General features: G+C 42.5%; 1 protein-coding gene and 1 long non-coding RNA gene across 2 annotated transcripts in view; one reads left to right on the plus strand and one right to left on the minus strand.

The window, feature by feature from the left end:
* Positions 1-16,722, minus strand: part of LOC125698963 (uncharacterized) — a 22,914-nt gene extending 6,192 nt beyond the window's left edge. The window contains exon 1 of the long non-coding RNA XR_007379391.1: positions 16,609-16,722. This is a non-coding gene — a long non-coding RNA (uncharacterized LOC125698963). The remainder of the gene's footprint in view (positions 1-16,608) is intronic.
* PRKAR2A (protein kinase cAMP-dependent type II regulatory subunit alpha) overlaps positions 16,390-17,018 on the plus strand; it is a 53,633-nt gene continuing 53,004 nt past the window's right edge. The window contains exon 1 of the mRNA XM_048957916.1: positions 16,390-16,832. Within this exon, the coding sequence (XP_048813873.1) occupies positions 16,580-16,832 (253 nt within the window). The 5' untranslated portion in view covers positions 16,390-16,579. The remainder of the gene's footprint in view (positions 16,833-17,018) is intronic.

A 17,018-nucleotide genomic window follows, 5' to 3' on the forward strand; every position in this document is an offset into this window, starting at 1 on the left:
TTGGCCCAAAGTGCAGCCTGCAGTCAGCTAGAGGAGGAGCAGGAGAGCAGTGCGCAGCCTGCACCTCCACTTCTGCCAAGCCACGTCCACGTGGAGGGATGTACTGAGCTAGACACTGCAGCTGTGCCTTTTCATTCTGGTACTCCAGGCCTCATGTCCAGCTTAACCACCTTCTGGGCACCTTTCTGCTTTTGGTCTCTACAGTATCCAATAACAGCGAGTTGTGTGTTTAATTGTGTGCTGCTTTTGGATTGGCTGAATGCTGGTTTCACTGATGTCCCATAAATCTTGTATCATAAGAAATAATAACATGTTTTTCCTTCACCTTTTCTGAAATAGTTTGTGATTTTCTGGGCCTTTCTCCTCAGGGCTTTCTTTCCAAACCAACAACTTCTTTAACTTCTCCTTGCACAAAGCCACGATCTTCCCCTCTCTCTCTTTCTTTTTTTTTGTATTTCTTGTGCAAGGTGTATTCCAGATCACAGTTTCTATACAGCCATGTTGACATTTTCTATTTTGTTCTGTAATATTTTCCCTTGGGAAGTGACCAAGTTGATTAATTAAAATTGGTATTGATTTTTAAATATGCTTTAAAAGATTTCTGATTGAGTACTTGGCCAACATTCTGTCTTCTACAAGTTCTTCTATAATGAAAACCTCCTGGTCCATCATTTCTGATAAATTTAAATTATCTGGTAAGAAGTACTCTTACTAAATGGACGGAGTATTCTTTGCTGAAGGTAACCTAGCAACATTTACACCATCAATAAACAACTGGTGTTTTTCTGAGCAAAAGAATGCCCCACACATTGTTCTTTATTCTGACTCCATTGGTAGTAATGGCAATATTTACAATGCCCAGCCCACTGTGTTTAGAGACTTTTTCTTAATTCACATTCCTTTGAATCACTCTTCAGCTCACCCGCTAAAGCTTTATGCAGAATAATTATAAGATTTTGAAGTAAGATACCCATGGAAAATACTCACCTTGATTTTTCAGTTTAGTTTCCCTTTTTGTAGTTAAAGGTGCGGCTCACCACATGTCGTATGGCTGCTCCAGATTCCCTGACATTCAACTGCTAGGAAACGTGAGATCTGCTAACTGTTTGATCATGAGTATTTTCTGATGGAAGTACTGTGGTAACCATGGAACTTTTGAAATTTGCCAAAATTTACTTTGAAAAGAGGATGTTTTCAAAATCAACGGTTTCCTGTGATGTTTAAGAAAACGTGAGGGTTAACTGCAGTACAAACCCCACCTCGATGAGCATGGAGATAAAAACAGGAAATCCATTTCCATTAGGTACGTAGATGCTTTCAAGTTGTCACAGGTAGTGAGCTCATAGACTCACAGATGGCTTTCCGTGGCCCCAGGACAGCTTTGTCTGAGCTTTGTTTATACCATTTAATCATTGAAAGGACAGAGCAGAAAGGTTCACCTGGGAGAGGACTTTGTACAGGAAGTTCTGTTCCAGTCCTTTACAGACTTTTCTGTGTCAAATGATAAGAGAAACCTTTCTCTGTGATCTGGCACCATGAACGACTGCAAGTACTTTATGGGCATTACCTGGCATCTGCCAAGCCTCAACGAATTCAATTTGATCTCTGTTTAAACCCAGTTAAAAGATTACAGCTCTGGATATAGTGTGGACAGAAAGAAATACAAACATCTCAGGATTCAGCAGTGGGATCTGGCTCTGCCAGAGTATGAGACTATCTAAGATGCCACAGAGGGGAACGGGAGAGCAGAGCAAAGTACCTCCATTTCACATGGCAGCACACTGCACACAGGATGAGAACACAACTACCTCTCAAAGGATTTTAAATACTCGTAATACTCGTGAGAATGCAGCTAGAAAGCCGTAATCCCTTGTGGTCACTAGATCTTACATTTGTAAACCACAACACATTAACATCTACTGCTCTTGTTTTACTTATTCCTTATGAGCTTTTTTTCCCAAGACCTTCTTTGCACTCAGTATTGTTTAAATGATGTCTTTTTGTAAATACAGAATCTACAACAAAATTTCCATTTTTGCTGGAAGCACTGAGCAATCTTCATCAATTTCTGTGACTTTTTCCAGCAGCCAAAGTATTAATTTTCAAGAGAGTGCTCTTGAGACTTCTAGCTATCCAATGCTGCTCCTAAGGTTCAGTCATCATTTTCCTCCTGTTCTAGTAGCTCTTCCCAAATTTATTTCAACACAAATTTAGAGAAATCTGTTATTCAATATATATGATAAGGGTGCAAGCAAAATGGAACTTCATTTCTCTGAGGACAGTTCTCAGTAGCCTGAAAATCTGAATTGCCAATACAGAGGGTGCTTGTTTTCTTATCCATTTTACCTTATTTGTTGGGCCTTTTCCTGTAAAAATACAGACAGTTGAAGATGCCATTAAGATTTCTACCATACCTGAGGTACCAGAATATTTTAAAATATATTTAACAGTTAATTTACATTTAACTATTTGCTTTTGGTTGTGAGAAGAAGCCAAGCACTGTGATATGAATAACTCAGCAAGCTACTGTGTCCTTTAAAACAAAAACCCTTCGCTTCTTCGTATATTCAGCTTCAGTCTGAAAAGATGCATATTTAATGAAGGCTGCACTGCTCCCCCTTTGCTTTAGGTGAAGAAAATAGGTGCTAAAACAGGCCTTTCATGTTTAGCACTTGATCCCTTGCTTTCTTGAAGTGAAATAACAGAGGTGGATTGTTTTTATTTTTGTCATTTCTGCCTTTCGTTGTTTAGTTCTTTGATCTTCAAATGTCTCCATTTAGAGGAAATGAATAATTATTTTGTTTCTCAAAAGGCTGCAGATGTGTTACTTGTGCTGCTGGCGGTGCCAGGCCCTGTGCAGAGGGGCTGCCCTTTCCCCAGGGCTGCAGGGATCTCCTCAGTTGTGGCAGCCTGGGCTCTGGTCTCAGCTCCTCGTCCCCCAAGCAGCAGCAGCTGTCCTCTGGTCCTGGAAACGTTTCTCATTGCACGGACTCGGCTCATTCCTGAGAGCTTTGTGAGGCTCAGTTATTCCTCCTTACCTTTCCTGCCAGCTTATCTTCTCCGTATCTCTTCTCCATTCTTTTAAATAAACAGAAAACAACCACTGTGGAAATAAGCGTTTTCCAACTGAACCAAGCTTCACGCAGCTTTCTTTCTAAGCACCAACACTGCCACTGTGCAGTGATTCATACTTGCTAGCTCCCAAGAAGACCTCAATCTCATGCAACCTTTTGGGTTGTTCCTCACATATTCAAATCATCTACTTTGGCTGTACTTCTACTAATGCAATTACATTTTCCAGTCTTTTGTCCTTTTCTTCCCCTCCACTTTTCACTTTGCCATGCTTTCTTTTTTTCATCAGCTAATTGTTGGCTTCTCTATCTGGACCATTCTTTGGTACGTCTGAGACTTTTGGATTTTGATCCCAATCAGCCAGAAAACATTTTTCCCTTGCTTAAATTCTCTAACTAGGTAAAACAAATTCTGAAAATTGAAAGATAATTTTCAACACTGTTCTCTCTGTAGAAGATTCCTCCCTTCCTGAGAATCACTTTGTTTCCACTGTGTTTCTTTTAAAGTTAAGCAGCAAGGTCTTGAGGAAACAGCAGCGCATTCTTTTGAGATAAACTCTTCTCTCTTTTTTTTACAATTTCATATCCCCATCACTAGGTGGAAAATTTCACAGTCTGTCTTTGTGTCTGTTATGCAGCCCAGGAAGTAGCAATAACAGCCTACACTGCCAGTTCCTAGGACAACTCACATTAAACAACTTCGCAATTAAAGAGTTGATATACTACAATGCCTTTCCTCCCTGCTTAATTTGAGCAATTTCATCAATGAACTGTTTTCTCATTGATTTGTGTTTCTGTACCTTCCTAGCACTGCCCTGCAGTTCAGGCTCACTAAGATTGCTCCTTGCTCTGCTCTAACAGCTCAGTGATACTTTGGAGTTGCCTCCAAAAGGCCCAGCTCAAGCCTTCTTCCTCAGTGTCAGGCAGCTCAACTGATCCTTTTTTGCATATTCCACTCCTTCTTGCCTTTGCTCTTTCTTATGCCCTCATTTTAGTCTCCAGCCAACCAAATGGTGAGCTTGAAACACTCTTTCTATAAAATGCTTTCAGTTTTCAGAAATCTTTGGCAGCAAATCTCATGTAACCCTGTGCTGTGCGTTAAAACGGGATGAGAGTAGAAGTGAAGTGAGTTCACTTTGCTGTACAAAGCTGAACAGAAAACAAATAGCTAAATAGAAATAGCTGTTCTCTGAGCCAAACCTCATTTTAACATCGCATCCTTAAGTCTAGTAGCATGCTTAAGAGTGATTTCAGACAAGGAGAAATTAGGCAGCTGTTCATGGGAAAAAGTGAAGCTAGCACTATCTGACTGGGCTGTCAAGGACACAAAGAAAACAAACAGAAAACACTGTGCTTCTAACATTGATAATGTTTCAGTACTCAAAACACTGTTGGTGATGGCCACGATCCTCTACATGAAAGATGGCTCAGCAGGAAGCTGTTGTTGGATGGAAACTGCACAGTGCTGAATGATCTGGGCAGAATCACTCCTCATCTGCCTCGGGGATGCTCTCAACCACCAGAAAAAGCTGCATTATCACTTGCTTTTAATTCAAAGAGCTCAAATACTTAGAGATAGGGAAGAGATCGAGATTGATAATTACATTCTTGTTTCTCATACCATTAAATACGAACACGGAACAATTACAATGCATATCCCTTGCACTCAGATTCTCCTGTAAACACAAACGAGCTGAATTTTGCCTCTGATTTTGCTGTTTCGTTAACAAATCAGTGCTCTGTACTTTGAAGATGGCTGTGGGCAGCAAGGGAAATGAACTCTACAAAATCTGAAGAAGGACTTGACCCACAGGGTGCTTATTTTAAGAACACACACCAATAGTGCAAACACCAAACAATCTCTTAGGTTTCTCTAAGCCACAGGATAGGTTTAGGCTGTATCTTTTTCAGATGGTTTACATTAGCTGTGACTCAGAAAAGTCACCTTTAAAAGGGTGTGAAGAAAGATAAGAAACAGCCTTTTTTGTCTGCATGTTGCCTCTAGTTTCTTGCTGACTGCAAATTAAAGAGCAGGGAACGACATCACTGCAGTGCGTTTGAAAGGGAACTCCTTTGCTAACAGTGATAAAGTGGAGGAACATCAGTTGGGGACAAAGCAGCTTTGAGGTGACATCAGAATCACAAATGCATACATTTGGGATGCACTGCTAGCAGTGCAGTTTAGGGAGCTGTCATTTTTCAGTGCCCTGAGAAGAACAAAAGATAAGACTCCTTTCGGAGGCTTTCTAAGTTTAGGAATACGGCACAAGAAAGATGAATACCCCAGACAGGTGGGAGCACACAGTCAGTGAGGCATGTCGGCCTCTGAAGGTGCTTCAGGAGAGCACTGACCAGCTGTGATGGGGAGAAATGGCTGTTTGGAATGGTGATGGTGGAGGACTCTGGATAAACCACTACTGACAGACTGCAAACGATCAGCTGAACAGGAAGGATTTTGATATGAAATGTGTTTGATGCAGAGAGAGAAGAGAGAAGACAGAGAAAATCAGTGCAAAGTACGTGAAATGATGAGCCAGAAAAATGAACTTTGTGGCAGAGTTTATTTTGGACAAGAGTGAAATAAGTTTGCATTCACAGGACCTAAAAGCTGGTATGGCTGAGCCAGAGAAGGCTCGCAAAAGAGGGGACTATGTGATTCAGCTGGGAGGGGGTAAGTAAAGGTTGGATCTTTCCTGTATGTGAAAGGAAAATGTGAATCCCAAAACTACTGATGCAATTACCAGAGTCACTGAGAAAAAAACAGCAAGAGGTCAGGGAAAACTGCACCCTTTCAAGGCTAAATGATGCAAAACCACACTCACTGAGAAACACTTCTCACAGTTCAGGAAGCCTTTGTAAACACAATTAAGCATAGTTTTCATTGTGAGAATAAAGGCAGCTAATGTATTGCAGAGAATGTACAAAGAGGGGTGCAGAGGTTAGAGCTAAATATCAGAAATACAAGGCTACATCAAGCAGGAAGGCTACAGTGATAAATACAGAAAGTGTTTACTTTTAAACATGTAAGTTAATACAGCTGAGACATTATGCTACAGCATATAGTGATGTTTCTAGAAGCTAAAAGAAACACTAGACCCCTTAAAGAAAGCTATGCTCTTCTGAAAGAATCAGTGCAAGCATTAAAAGAACAACCAATCAAACAAATCAAACCCTAATTATAGCTAACACACAAAAACAGGACACAGAGGCTTGTGTTCAAAATATGCTGTTTATTCAAGAGCTAATTACAGTAGGCAAAAGGCTTCTCAAACCAACAGCGTGAAGGGAGAAAAGATTCCTACAAGAAAAGTGATAAGGAAATTACTTGTCTTTCTGTGCAAATTCTTCTGTCCTTTACCATCTTCTTGTTTTTCAAATTGCTCTTCAAATGCCATGGATAACTGATGTCTGTCTATGCATCAGACTTCAAACCCTTTTCTCTTATTAGCAGTTACACAGGTGGCTCCAGTGAAATCCATAGAATGAATTCTGGTGCTGATCACAGCTGTGATAAAGGACCTCTGGGCTCTTGGAAACCCGTCACCATTTTTCTACCAGTTGGCTCTGACTGCTGCACTGCCTACAGTCACCTGGGTGGGAGGTTTTATGTCTAACAATCTTAACAGAGGTATTTGCCTTTGTAAATCGATATTTAATCCTCTGCCTACAAGACACTTTGCAATGTTTATCCACCGTAATGCAATGCTTGACTATTCTAGAATGAATGTACGTGATTACCTCCATTCATAGATGCATCGTGTAACAAGAGACATTGCTCTCCAATTATTATTGATGTTGCATTACATTAGCAGGTCCTGACCATATAAACCAAGAACGATGGCCTCAGCACTTGCTCCCTTTGGCTAATTCCCTCCTGCTGACATTGTCCTTCCTGCTGTCTTATCTTAACACATTAAACAGTAAGCTCCTTTTGGCAGTAGCCCTGTGTCACCATCTGCAAGGAAATGCACACCGCTCAGACTCCTCATCCAAAACCAGGCTGTGAACAGTTGCACAGAGGGGCACCCATCCCTGCTCACTGACCCTTCTCCCCTAAAGGCCAAGGCTGCCCTACTTTTGGGGGGTAGCTGCCTTGAGACAATTTGCTCTGGCAGCATCTGCCCACCTGGTGTCACCGAGGCAACGTGGTCCCTGGGGGGGTGATGTGTTGCTGCAGCAACGCGATGCTTCCAGCTGCAGCCACCGATGTCTTCCACAGCCAGCATGGAGCCAGGATCTGGCCTTGCTGGCAGGGCTAAGAAGGTAGGGTGGCTGATGGATTGTAACAAGGACAGATACAGACGTGTATTTGTAATTCTCACTATAAAGCAGCTTCAGATTAAAGCCTTTGTCAGTACCCACAGCTCTGAATGAAATCACTGTCACATTCCTTTACTGCTCCTGATCACATAAAGGTAAATTATGAGTAACCTAAGTAGGATATATTTTAATAATGCTGTCAGTCTTCCTCTGGACCTATTGATTCAGCAGGTAATTTTAGTACAGATTCTCCGATAATTGGGCCAACGTAACAAGTAATTAACTTAATACAACACTGAAAGGAAGAAGAGAGTAAATATTTGACACTGATCCACAGAAACTGATAAAAAGTACTTTTCCAGAAAGCGTGGGAAATATTTTATCACCCTCCTCTGCCCTTCACAGAAAAGGTTAAAGGCTGTTCCAGCTCTGTTTCAGCAGAAGTTTCCCATTTCTGCAAGGCAAACTTCATTATTTGTACATCAGAAATGTCTTGTTGTGCCAGGGCATATCACCAAAAACAAGAGAGAGCTCTTCTGAAGTTTAAGAGATACTGAGGCAAGGCTGGCCAGAGGGTTAAACACAAAACCAGCCAAGAAACAATGGAGCCCACAAGTCCTTTAGAGCCACCCAGTCAATCTTAGCCAGGAGCTGCTCCCAGTGCACACCTTGGACTCATCCTGCTTTTCTCCTGAAGCTCCAACACTACAAGAAGAGGTTTCATCCTTTTTAGTTAACTGAAATTTTCAGATCACTTTCCTAACAAATCATTTCTTTCCAAATCCAGCTGGCTCTAATAAGGCTGCTGCACTATTCTTAATGATTTGGAAGCAGTGTTAATGGCTGTCACCTGCTATGCTTCAGACTGTCAATAAAGACAAATTAACCACCAAATTTTGTTGGTTGAAAGACTGGAGAACTTTCCTATCACAGCCTGTCAGGGTACTGCAGCTACTAGAGGGCTTGCTGCTGAGAAACAGAAAGCATTTCCCTGCTCAGAGGGTGAGATCTGTGCTGTAAGCTGGTCTTGGAGGGAGAACGATGGTGTTGTAACTTTTTCGTTTACAAAACCAACAAAATACAAATATGTATAAGAAATCCTACCCACCAACTCGCTCTGGTATCATTATAAAATGGCAGAGCAAGTCCAAGGCTCTTGCAGATTTCAGCCCTCCGCTGCTCTGAAAGTAAAAATCAATGATCCACCATACGAGTTTGCTAATTAAATCTGCAGCTGGTGCCTATACATAAATGTTACAAATTCTGAAAGCAAGTTCTTAATAGGATGGATTTTCTTCACTTGATTGAAGAGATAATGTATGAAATGTTACTTTTTAAGCTTTGTAAAGTAATATATTTCAAATAACTTTTTTTGAAAATGGACCCTGATGATAGAAATGCTTAAAATACGAACCTGCAGGGAGTTTTCAGAATTGGAAATGGCTTTTCCACATTGGCCTAGGGTCTGGCACAGTGGATCTAGGATTCCAGTGTAACTGTTGTGTGTGCTATCCCAGTGCAAGCACCTAATGCTGACTGAAAGAGCAGGAAGTACTGTGAAGCTGGAGTTCCTTTTGAAGCAAAGTGTACAGCAGCAGCACAACTAATTGCTTGCTGCTACTGTTCAACATTTTTCATAAGCAAATTCTTTTGTAGCAGCTTTGAAGTTTTACCACGTTCTGGATAAACAGCAAAATAACTTGTTATCACTGTGACGATAAGAGTAGATAAGGAGAGTTCTTGGTTAAACAGCTCTTAGGGATACGATGGAGTTTAATGAAGACAGGGCCTAACAGAGCCTCTATCACTGAAAGAAACTCTTGCTTAATGAAAGAAAGAGTAATATCTGATTGCAGAACTACAACACCTCATACAATCTGTACTGAATACTGATTCACAATTGCTGCATGCTCTGAGAGAAGATAACAGACTAAAACTATTTTGCAGATGTTCACAAGATATCTTTGAAAAGGATTGTATTTTTATGGGTTTGTGGAGAACTTTGGAACACAGAAGTGTATGGATGTCACTGCGTAACACAATGTGAAGTGTAGGAGGATTCTTGTTTTCCCCAGTGGTATCACTTCCTGGCTGACCTGGTATTAAGACTTATTATTAACAACAGCTACATGGAGAAACCTTAACAAGTTTAGAGATAAATATTGCCAATATGGCTGTGAGTAATCTAAAGATCTTTCTGCATGGAAGCTAGATGTCAATGCAGAGACACGTCAAACCAGATTTAATAAAGCACTGTCTTGTTGCATTCCCTGAAACCACATTCTTCTCTTCATCTTTTTCAAACACAACTCTTTTGGGCTGAAAACTTAGGGATGAAAATCAGAAAAAGATGCAGGAGAAGCATTCTACAAGTAACACCCATCAAATTAGCTTCTGCTACAGGCAGGATTTGACTCCAATTGTTGAAGCAGCAAGCATTTTCAGGTCTAAAACCCCATCAGTTTTTTACTGAGACTCACAAAAAGGGGCTTAACATGGTGGGGCAGCTTTACAGTCCTGTGGCTTGGAAGCTGAGGTTACCTGCTCCTTTAATGCAGACACTGAAAATGCAGTCAAACATCAAACACGTTTTTAAAACTCAGAAATCTAAACTAAACTGGAAAAAAAACCCAACAACCTAGAAGAGATGTTTCACATTGCCATTATCTTCCCTGGAGATGTATAATCCTCTGTTACCATTTTTACAATGTATGCTCACGCACAGCGTGTGAAGGACGACAGATAAACGCGATTGGAAGTGCTTCCTAACTTACTCTAAAACTGAATGCAGCTCTGGAGCACTGGTTAACTAACCTGCATGCTGTGCTATCAGTTTAATTAAAATAAGTGCTATCGTGTAATAGGGTTCGTAAAAGGATTTTCAGAGTAAATATAAAATGCTGGGGATCTGATGGATAAAGGCTCATTTATTACTGTTGTAACTTACATTTAATACAGCAGTTTTAATACCTGGAATTAGTAAATATGCTGTACTGAGCTGGAAGGGCTGACAAAATGCACCCTTCACATACTGTGCAACATAGTACTATACCATCTTCATGTACTGCAGTTGTATGCATGGTGCGGATCTGGGGGCACAAAACAGAAGGAACAGTGAAATTTGTTAATTGCTTTCCTCTTGCAGACAACATAAAATGAGGCTAAAGAGCAGAGGTGTTGAGACTCCTAACTGAAGAAGGGGGAAAGAGCCCCAGGCTCATCCTGAATGAAGGCTCAACCTGCCACGTAGGAGCAGCTGAGCAGAAGGGGCAAGAGATGGGCTATGTATTTGGGGCCTACCTGGCAGATGAGGTTTTAGAAATGGCAACTGGCAAGAAAGTAGTGTAGAAAGATGATGAATAGGAAAATGCAAAGGTATCTGTGTAGCAGAGAAATGGTTAATCATGTTTAATGGACAAAAGTGACAATGGATAGTATGAGAATAGCAACAGTGACAGACAGAAACCTGTCTGAAGTACCATGCTGTTTATGGAAGTGCTGGTAAAGTGCACTGTGCAAGGTAGAAATGTGAGAAGATGAGGGATGGGACAAGAATGGGCATAAAGACAATTTCAGGTTGGTAAGCAAAGGCTCAAGGATGAAACAAATTGTAAAGCTCTTTTGTAGGGACACACTCCTGTATCCCAACAAAACTGTTTGAGGAGGGTTTGCTGACAAACGCTGATAGAAGCCAATACTTCAGATTCAGTTTTTGAATGAAATACAGGCCAGCTAATTAGCTGTCTTCTCTTAAAACAATCTACAAATCTTTTACCTCTATTCAGTAGCAATGTCTGTGTATGCTAACACTGCAGAACCGTTGCAGCAGGGTCAGGGCTACCTTGTGACTGACTGCTATTTCCACTCTGCACAGAATTTATACCAACTTCACTGGAGAGTTCTGCATGTAATGTTTTCATTGCTAGGAACAGGAACTAAAGTACAACCAAAGTGGGTGCAGTTTTCACTTTGTATTCAGGAGAACCAAATGATAAGCTAAGTTCTTTCTTACATGTTTGCTGTTTGCAGATCGGAGTACAGTTGCTCACAACTTCTCTCATATGGAAATCACCCACTTTACAACTGCTAAGTAGTGTTGTTCAAAGTACTTCAAACAACGAGGTTGTCTCCCTGTCTTCTGTCCCAGAGTACTTTTATCTCGACCCATGCATCTGGCATTTCTATCTTATGTATGACAGATCGATATTCAGAGGCATTTCTTTCTACATCAAGGTAATGTCAGGGAGAAATGTTTTACAAAATCAGGTATTCTGAAACTGCTTTTTTCTACTACCTGAATTGTTACCACCAGAATCAGTGTTACCAGTGCACAGAAACCAAATTTTGTCAGTGAAAATCCAGAAACTTCTACAGGTGCTTCTCCTACCTTTGAGATCCTTTGAGAACGACCAATGAATGCAGCAAATTGTCTTCCCAAGAATGATCCAAAACGTGTTTGTTTGATTAAAGATAGTAGCAAAGTAATATATTTTAGCTGAAACAAATGTTTATATACACTTATTCCAACGGCTGAGTTTTTCTCTCCTGCCGTGGTACTAGTGATAGACAGTTTTGTCTCATTGATTTGACTACACAGCACTCATTCTACTCACTTTAGAAGCCAACAAGAAAAAATGTGCACTGAATCTCGCTTCCTGCCACAAACTGGCTCATTAGAGTATCAGAGCTCTGCTTTCTGAGCTTTAGTACTTTCCTCAGAACAAAACCAAACAGACGCAGGAGAAGCTGGTTTTTCTTGTGTGTTGTTTTGAAGGATCTCTGCATCCTGGTAGCTAAGCCCAGAATTGCTCTTCTGTTTGCATTAGATCCTGTGCTAAGATGACAGCTCAGTATTGTGTACATTATGCACAATTAATGTATACTCACATTTACAGTGACAGCAGAAAGCAGTGGGTAGAGCACTTTAAAAAAACAACCAACCAAAGCTTGAATATTAAACGTACAGAATATAAAAGGGAAACCCACTTGTACATTTTGAAAAAATAGGTTGACAAACCACTTGAGAAACACACCGAAGTAAGAGGGAATTTTATTTTTTTATGCCTAAAATTAGGGATACCTTCAATCTATTACGATGTAACAGCCTCCCCCTCCCCTCCCCCCCAAAAAAACCCACCCCAAACAATAAAAACAATAAAATGTATTAGAGAGGATAAAAAAGACACCATTTTTCTGCTATGAAAAGCATTGGTGAGTCCAGATTTTGAGATGTGAAAACCAGAGTGTGAGCATGAAAAGCACAGTAAAATTTGAGCAGATATAGAGAAAAAGCATTTAATGTGATCACGGGGATGAAGCAGGCTGGCTTTGGAGGAGAGACCAGCAAGACTTCAATGCCTTAATTTGGAAAAGACTGAAGAAAGATAAACTCAAGGCTTACAAAATCAATGAGTAGCCAATAAAACAGAGAAGCATTACTCAGGAAATCTTGCAATGCTTGTACTAATGGGCATCTGGTAAATCTGGGAAGAGTGATTTAAAACTTATTAAAGAGAGATGATGACGTGCACCAGCCAGTTACTTCTTCTAGGACTTGCTAATGAATAGCAGTGGTGTAGGACAGAGCACTAAAATGGCACCTGTGGTACTAAGATGCTCTGAACTCTGACTGGAGTAATTCATGGAGCTCAAAGTGGGTCAGACCAAAGGTACTGCAGTCCTAATAACCTGCCCCAATAATGGTTAGTCAGAGATGACTGGAAAGACACTGCGAGGTAACTATGGATGATCCTTCCTTCCACCTAAAACTAATAGATAGTTGGAAATCAAACCAACCACTGAATTGCAAAGCCAGTGCTGACCCTATTCCTCATCACTTTTTCTGTCAAAAGCATCCCATGACAATGAACTCCACAATTCAGCAGGCCAAGGACAGGACTTCACTTTGTAAAAGACTCTAAACCTTTTGCTTAGGACTGCTTTGGACCATAGTCAGTCTGAAAGAACTTCCTAGTGTGTCACCTGCAAAAGCTATGCTCATGGTAATAAATCCTAGAGAATACATTTTCTAATGTCAACCATCAGAATATTCAGTGTGTTCTTGCATTATCCTTGTGCTGAATTACTTGTAGGGGAATTTGAAGGCATGTATAATTAATCCAAGATGTACATATGTTTATGTAGTGTCTGAGTTCTGCTTGGTGTTGAAAGGTTTGCGAGAAGTAAATCATTACTTGTCATAAAGAGATTTATTTTACTTTTCAAGAGCCAGTCTGGAGGGTTAATTTGATCATTTCTCCAGTGCAGAAATACAGACTATTTTGTTTTCACACTCTCAACTTCGCTGCTCCTGCTGGTATGACAAGCACTGAAGCTCCACCATAGTATCACTGCATGCATCAAAGCCACGTAAGACCAGGTAGGACAGGTAGACTGCAAGGAAGAGACCTCAAAATTTAGCAGTGTTGATACAGTATAAATATGGGAATAGAGTCACAGAATCAGAATATCCTGAGTTGGCTTGTTCTCAGACACTAACAAAGCAGCAGTATTAAATATTATTCCAAATATACACATATTTTTGTTATGAATACTGCGGGGATCAGCTCCATCAATTACAGAATTCTTTCTCATTCCATACCAAGAGCTGAATAAACTACAAAGCCAGAGGAAAGGAATTGCACTGGTCATGCTACCCGAATTAAAGATGTTATTTTAAAGAGGATCATACTACAATTGCAAAATATTTCCTAATTTATTTTCTAGCATTCTTTTTATGCAGATGCTTATTACAGTAAAGATTAAAACGAGGAATGCAAATTTAGGATGAAAGCAAGCTTAATGTGAACTATATGTATGCACAGCAGGCAGCACGACAATTAACTTGTTCACAAACAAATCTCTTGCCTGCAAGTGCCATCAGTTCAGATCCTCACCAAAAGAAAAAAAAAATACATGAAGGAATAGGATAAACTATGGCATAAATAGCTTGAAACTGCTTCAGGTGACCTTGATGCTTTTTATTTTGTCCACTGACCTTCAGAAGGAGGCTAACAGACATCCACTGTTTACGTTCCACTGAAGCTGATTAGTTGTATGTGGACATATAAATATCAGAAGGCTAACACAATGTAGCTCTTCAGGGACATAACAATATTTACTGGCAGCACATTTTTTCATGTAAATAACCAGATTTATACACACAGGCACAAATGAGAGAAAATTATCAACAAATGTTAGAAGCTAATACAGCAGCTGACTAATGCCAAAAGCAGGGAACTGCCATGTGACTGGCTTTTGTGAATAGAGGGGAAGGAAAAATGATTGTATTCCCTTAGAATTACACGTTCTTTCTTCATTACTCACCAATATTTTTTATTTCCTACAGCATCCATTCATTTTTTACAGTATTTTTTAGATTTCCTACACACTGAGCAGTTGAAATGTGCTGCTGCATTGTTTGAGACTGTCATAGAAATAATATGGTAGCAGTGACAAATGAAAAGAAAGAATTAATTGTTTTTCTTGAAAAGGGACATAACTGCTGTGGCTGCTGTAAAAAACCACAATAGATATTAGGAGAAGCAGCTTCATACTAAACCTCCAGATAAGCCAGTGTGACAAATCCACCTCCTGTGCTCGTTTTTAACTCATTCATTTTATACTGATACATGAAGTAATTTTTCTGGCATAAAAGCCCAGAAGACATATTACAAAGAAAACCTTTTAACAGAGGCTGGGTGCTGTAATAAGAGCCACAAGATTTCCACCTGGCCTTCCTCACTGAAAATCAAGTCAGAAGAAGCACTGAATTGTGGTGGTCTTGGATCCTCGGTTGTGCCCTTTGTGCAACAGTGATGAAGAGAAAATCTTTGTGTGGGATTGTGGTAAAACCATCTGGATAAGCAGGGGAACCTTTTGGCAAATGCAAACAATGCAAATGCAAACAAAACCAAATCACAATAAATAGCCTCAGACAATTTTGGGCTTCTAAGTGAAATTTTGCATACAAGTCAATTCCTGCCCTTTTATTGTTGAAACAAAGGAAGAACAAAATAAAAACATTTACACTGACAACATGCAGTGGCGTCACTGAACCAGCATCCCTATCATCCCCCTCATGTTTGCACAGGCTTATTTTCTTCCAGGACCAGCTTTCCAATAATATCAGATTCTGAGGGCTCCACGCCACACACCCAGTCGCCTTCCTCTGGGCACATCAGCAAACAGCAGCACCACATGGCAGGTTTTGTACAAACAAGAGAAAATCAGAATAAAACACATTGAGCAGCAATGCAGGAATAGGCATCTCCAAAGCTCACGTGCAGAAGGGATTAAGGAGGTGTTTCACCTTTCCAAAACCCTGCACCTTTAACGCTCTCAGGCGCTCTGTGCTCAGCAGGTGATGATGTTACCGGCTGTACCAAAGGGTACAAAGACTCGCTCGCTTCCCTGGACCTTACTGGTTGTACGAGTGCCTTAATTCTGCTGGGAAACCAAGGTGTGGCAACAGCCCACAGCACGGGGCTGGAAGCTGGGATCTTTAAGGTCCCTTCCTACCCCATGTGTTCTGCGTTTCCATGAAAGCCTCCTTTTCCCCTCCTGCTGCACCCTGTCATCGCAGACCTGCAGGTCAGCAGGAGATGCGATTGGTGCCTGGGGTCACTGACCTGCAGGAAGCGGTGACCAACTGCCCTCCTGCTACACACCGCCGTGTGCCCGGCGTCCTGGGCGACAGGCAGCAGGAGTTCCCAGAGTTCCACAGTTTACGCTTACTCTTTTACCACACAAAAGGAGTCAGTTTGTTCTAAAGGTAATTTAAAGATCAGATTTGCAAGCGTATCACAAAAGCACTTTGGCCCTCCACACTCCAGGCTGCTGTTTAACCTTTCAGCCTTGATGCACGACGAGCGGCCGCGGGCTCGGCCGCCTCACCGAGCACACAGAGCCGGACCGCGCGGGAACGTCCCGCCTCGCCCTCAGCTCCCGCGCGCCCCCGTTCCCGCTCCCGCGCGGGCCGCGCCTCAGGGTGACGCACGCGCCGTTCCCGCTCGGCGCGTGCGCGGCGGTTGGCTCGGCGCCCGCTCCCGCGCCTGCGCGGTCGGGCAGCACCCGTCCCGTCCTCCCCCCCTTCCCCACCTCGCTCGGCGCGGCTCGCGCGAGCGGAGCGGCGGGAGTCAGTCAGCGCCTGCGGAGGGAGGCCCGAGCCCGCCACCGCTACAGCCGCCCGCGGGGCGGGGAGGAGGAGAGGAGGCGGCGGCGGCCTCCTCCTCGGTCCCGCCGGCACCATGAGCATCGAGATCCCGCCGGGCCTCACCGAGCTGCTGCAGGGCTACACGGTGGAGGTGCTGCGGCACCGGCCGGCCGACCTGGTGGGCTTCGCCGCCGAGTATTTCACCCGGCTGCGGGATGCCCGCGAGCGGGAGGCGACCGGCGACGGCCGGAGGGTGGTCAGCTTCGACGGGGAGCCCATGCAGACCGAGTCCAACGGCGAGGAGGAGCCCGAGCGCGGCGACGAGGACTCCGACTCCGACTTCGAGCGTGAGTAGCGCCGGGGGGATCTGGCCCTGAGGGGGGGCGGGACGCGGCGCCCCGCGGTGTCCGGCGGCACTGCGCCTGCGGCTGAATGAGCGCGCTGCCAAGCATGTGATGGGCGAGATCATGTGTTGCGGTGCGGTATCCTCTGCGCTCATCCTGGCGTTTCTGTCCGAAACCGGGGACGGGCCG

Source organism: Lagopus muta, chromosome 11 (genome assembly GCF_023343835.1).
Source record: "Lagopus muta isolate bLagMut1 chromosome 11, bLagMut1 primary, whole genome shotgun sequence".
NCBI lineage: Eukaryota > Metazoa > Chordata > Aves > Galliformes > Phasianidae > Lagopus > Lagopus muta.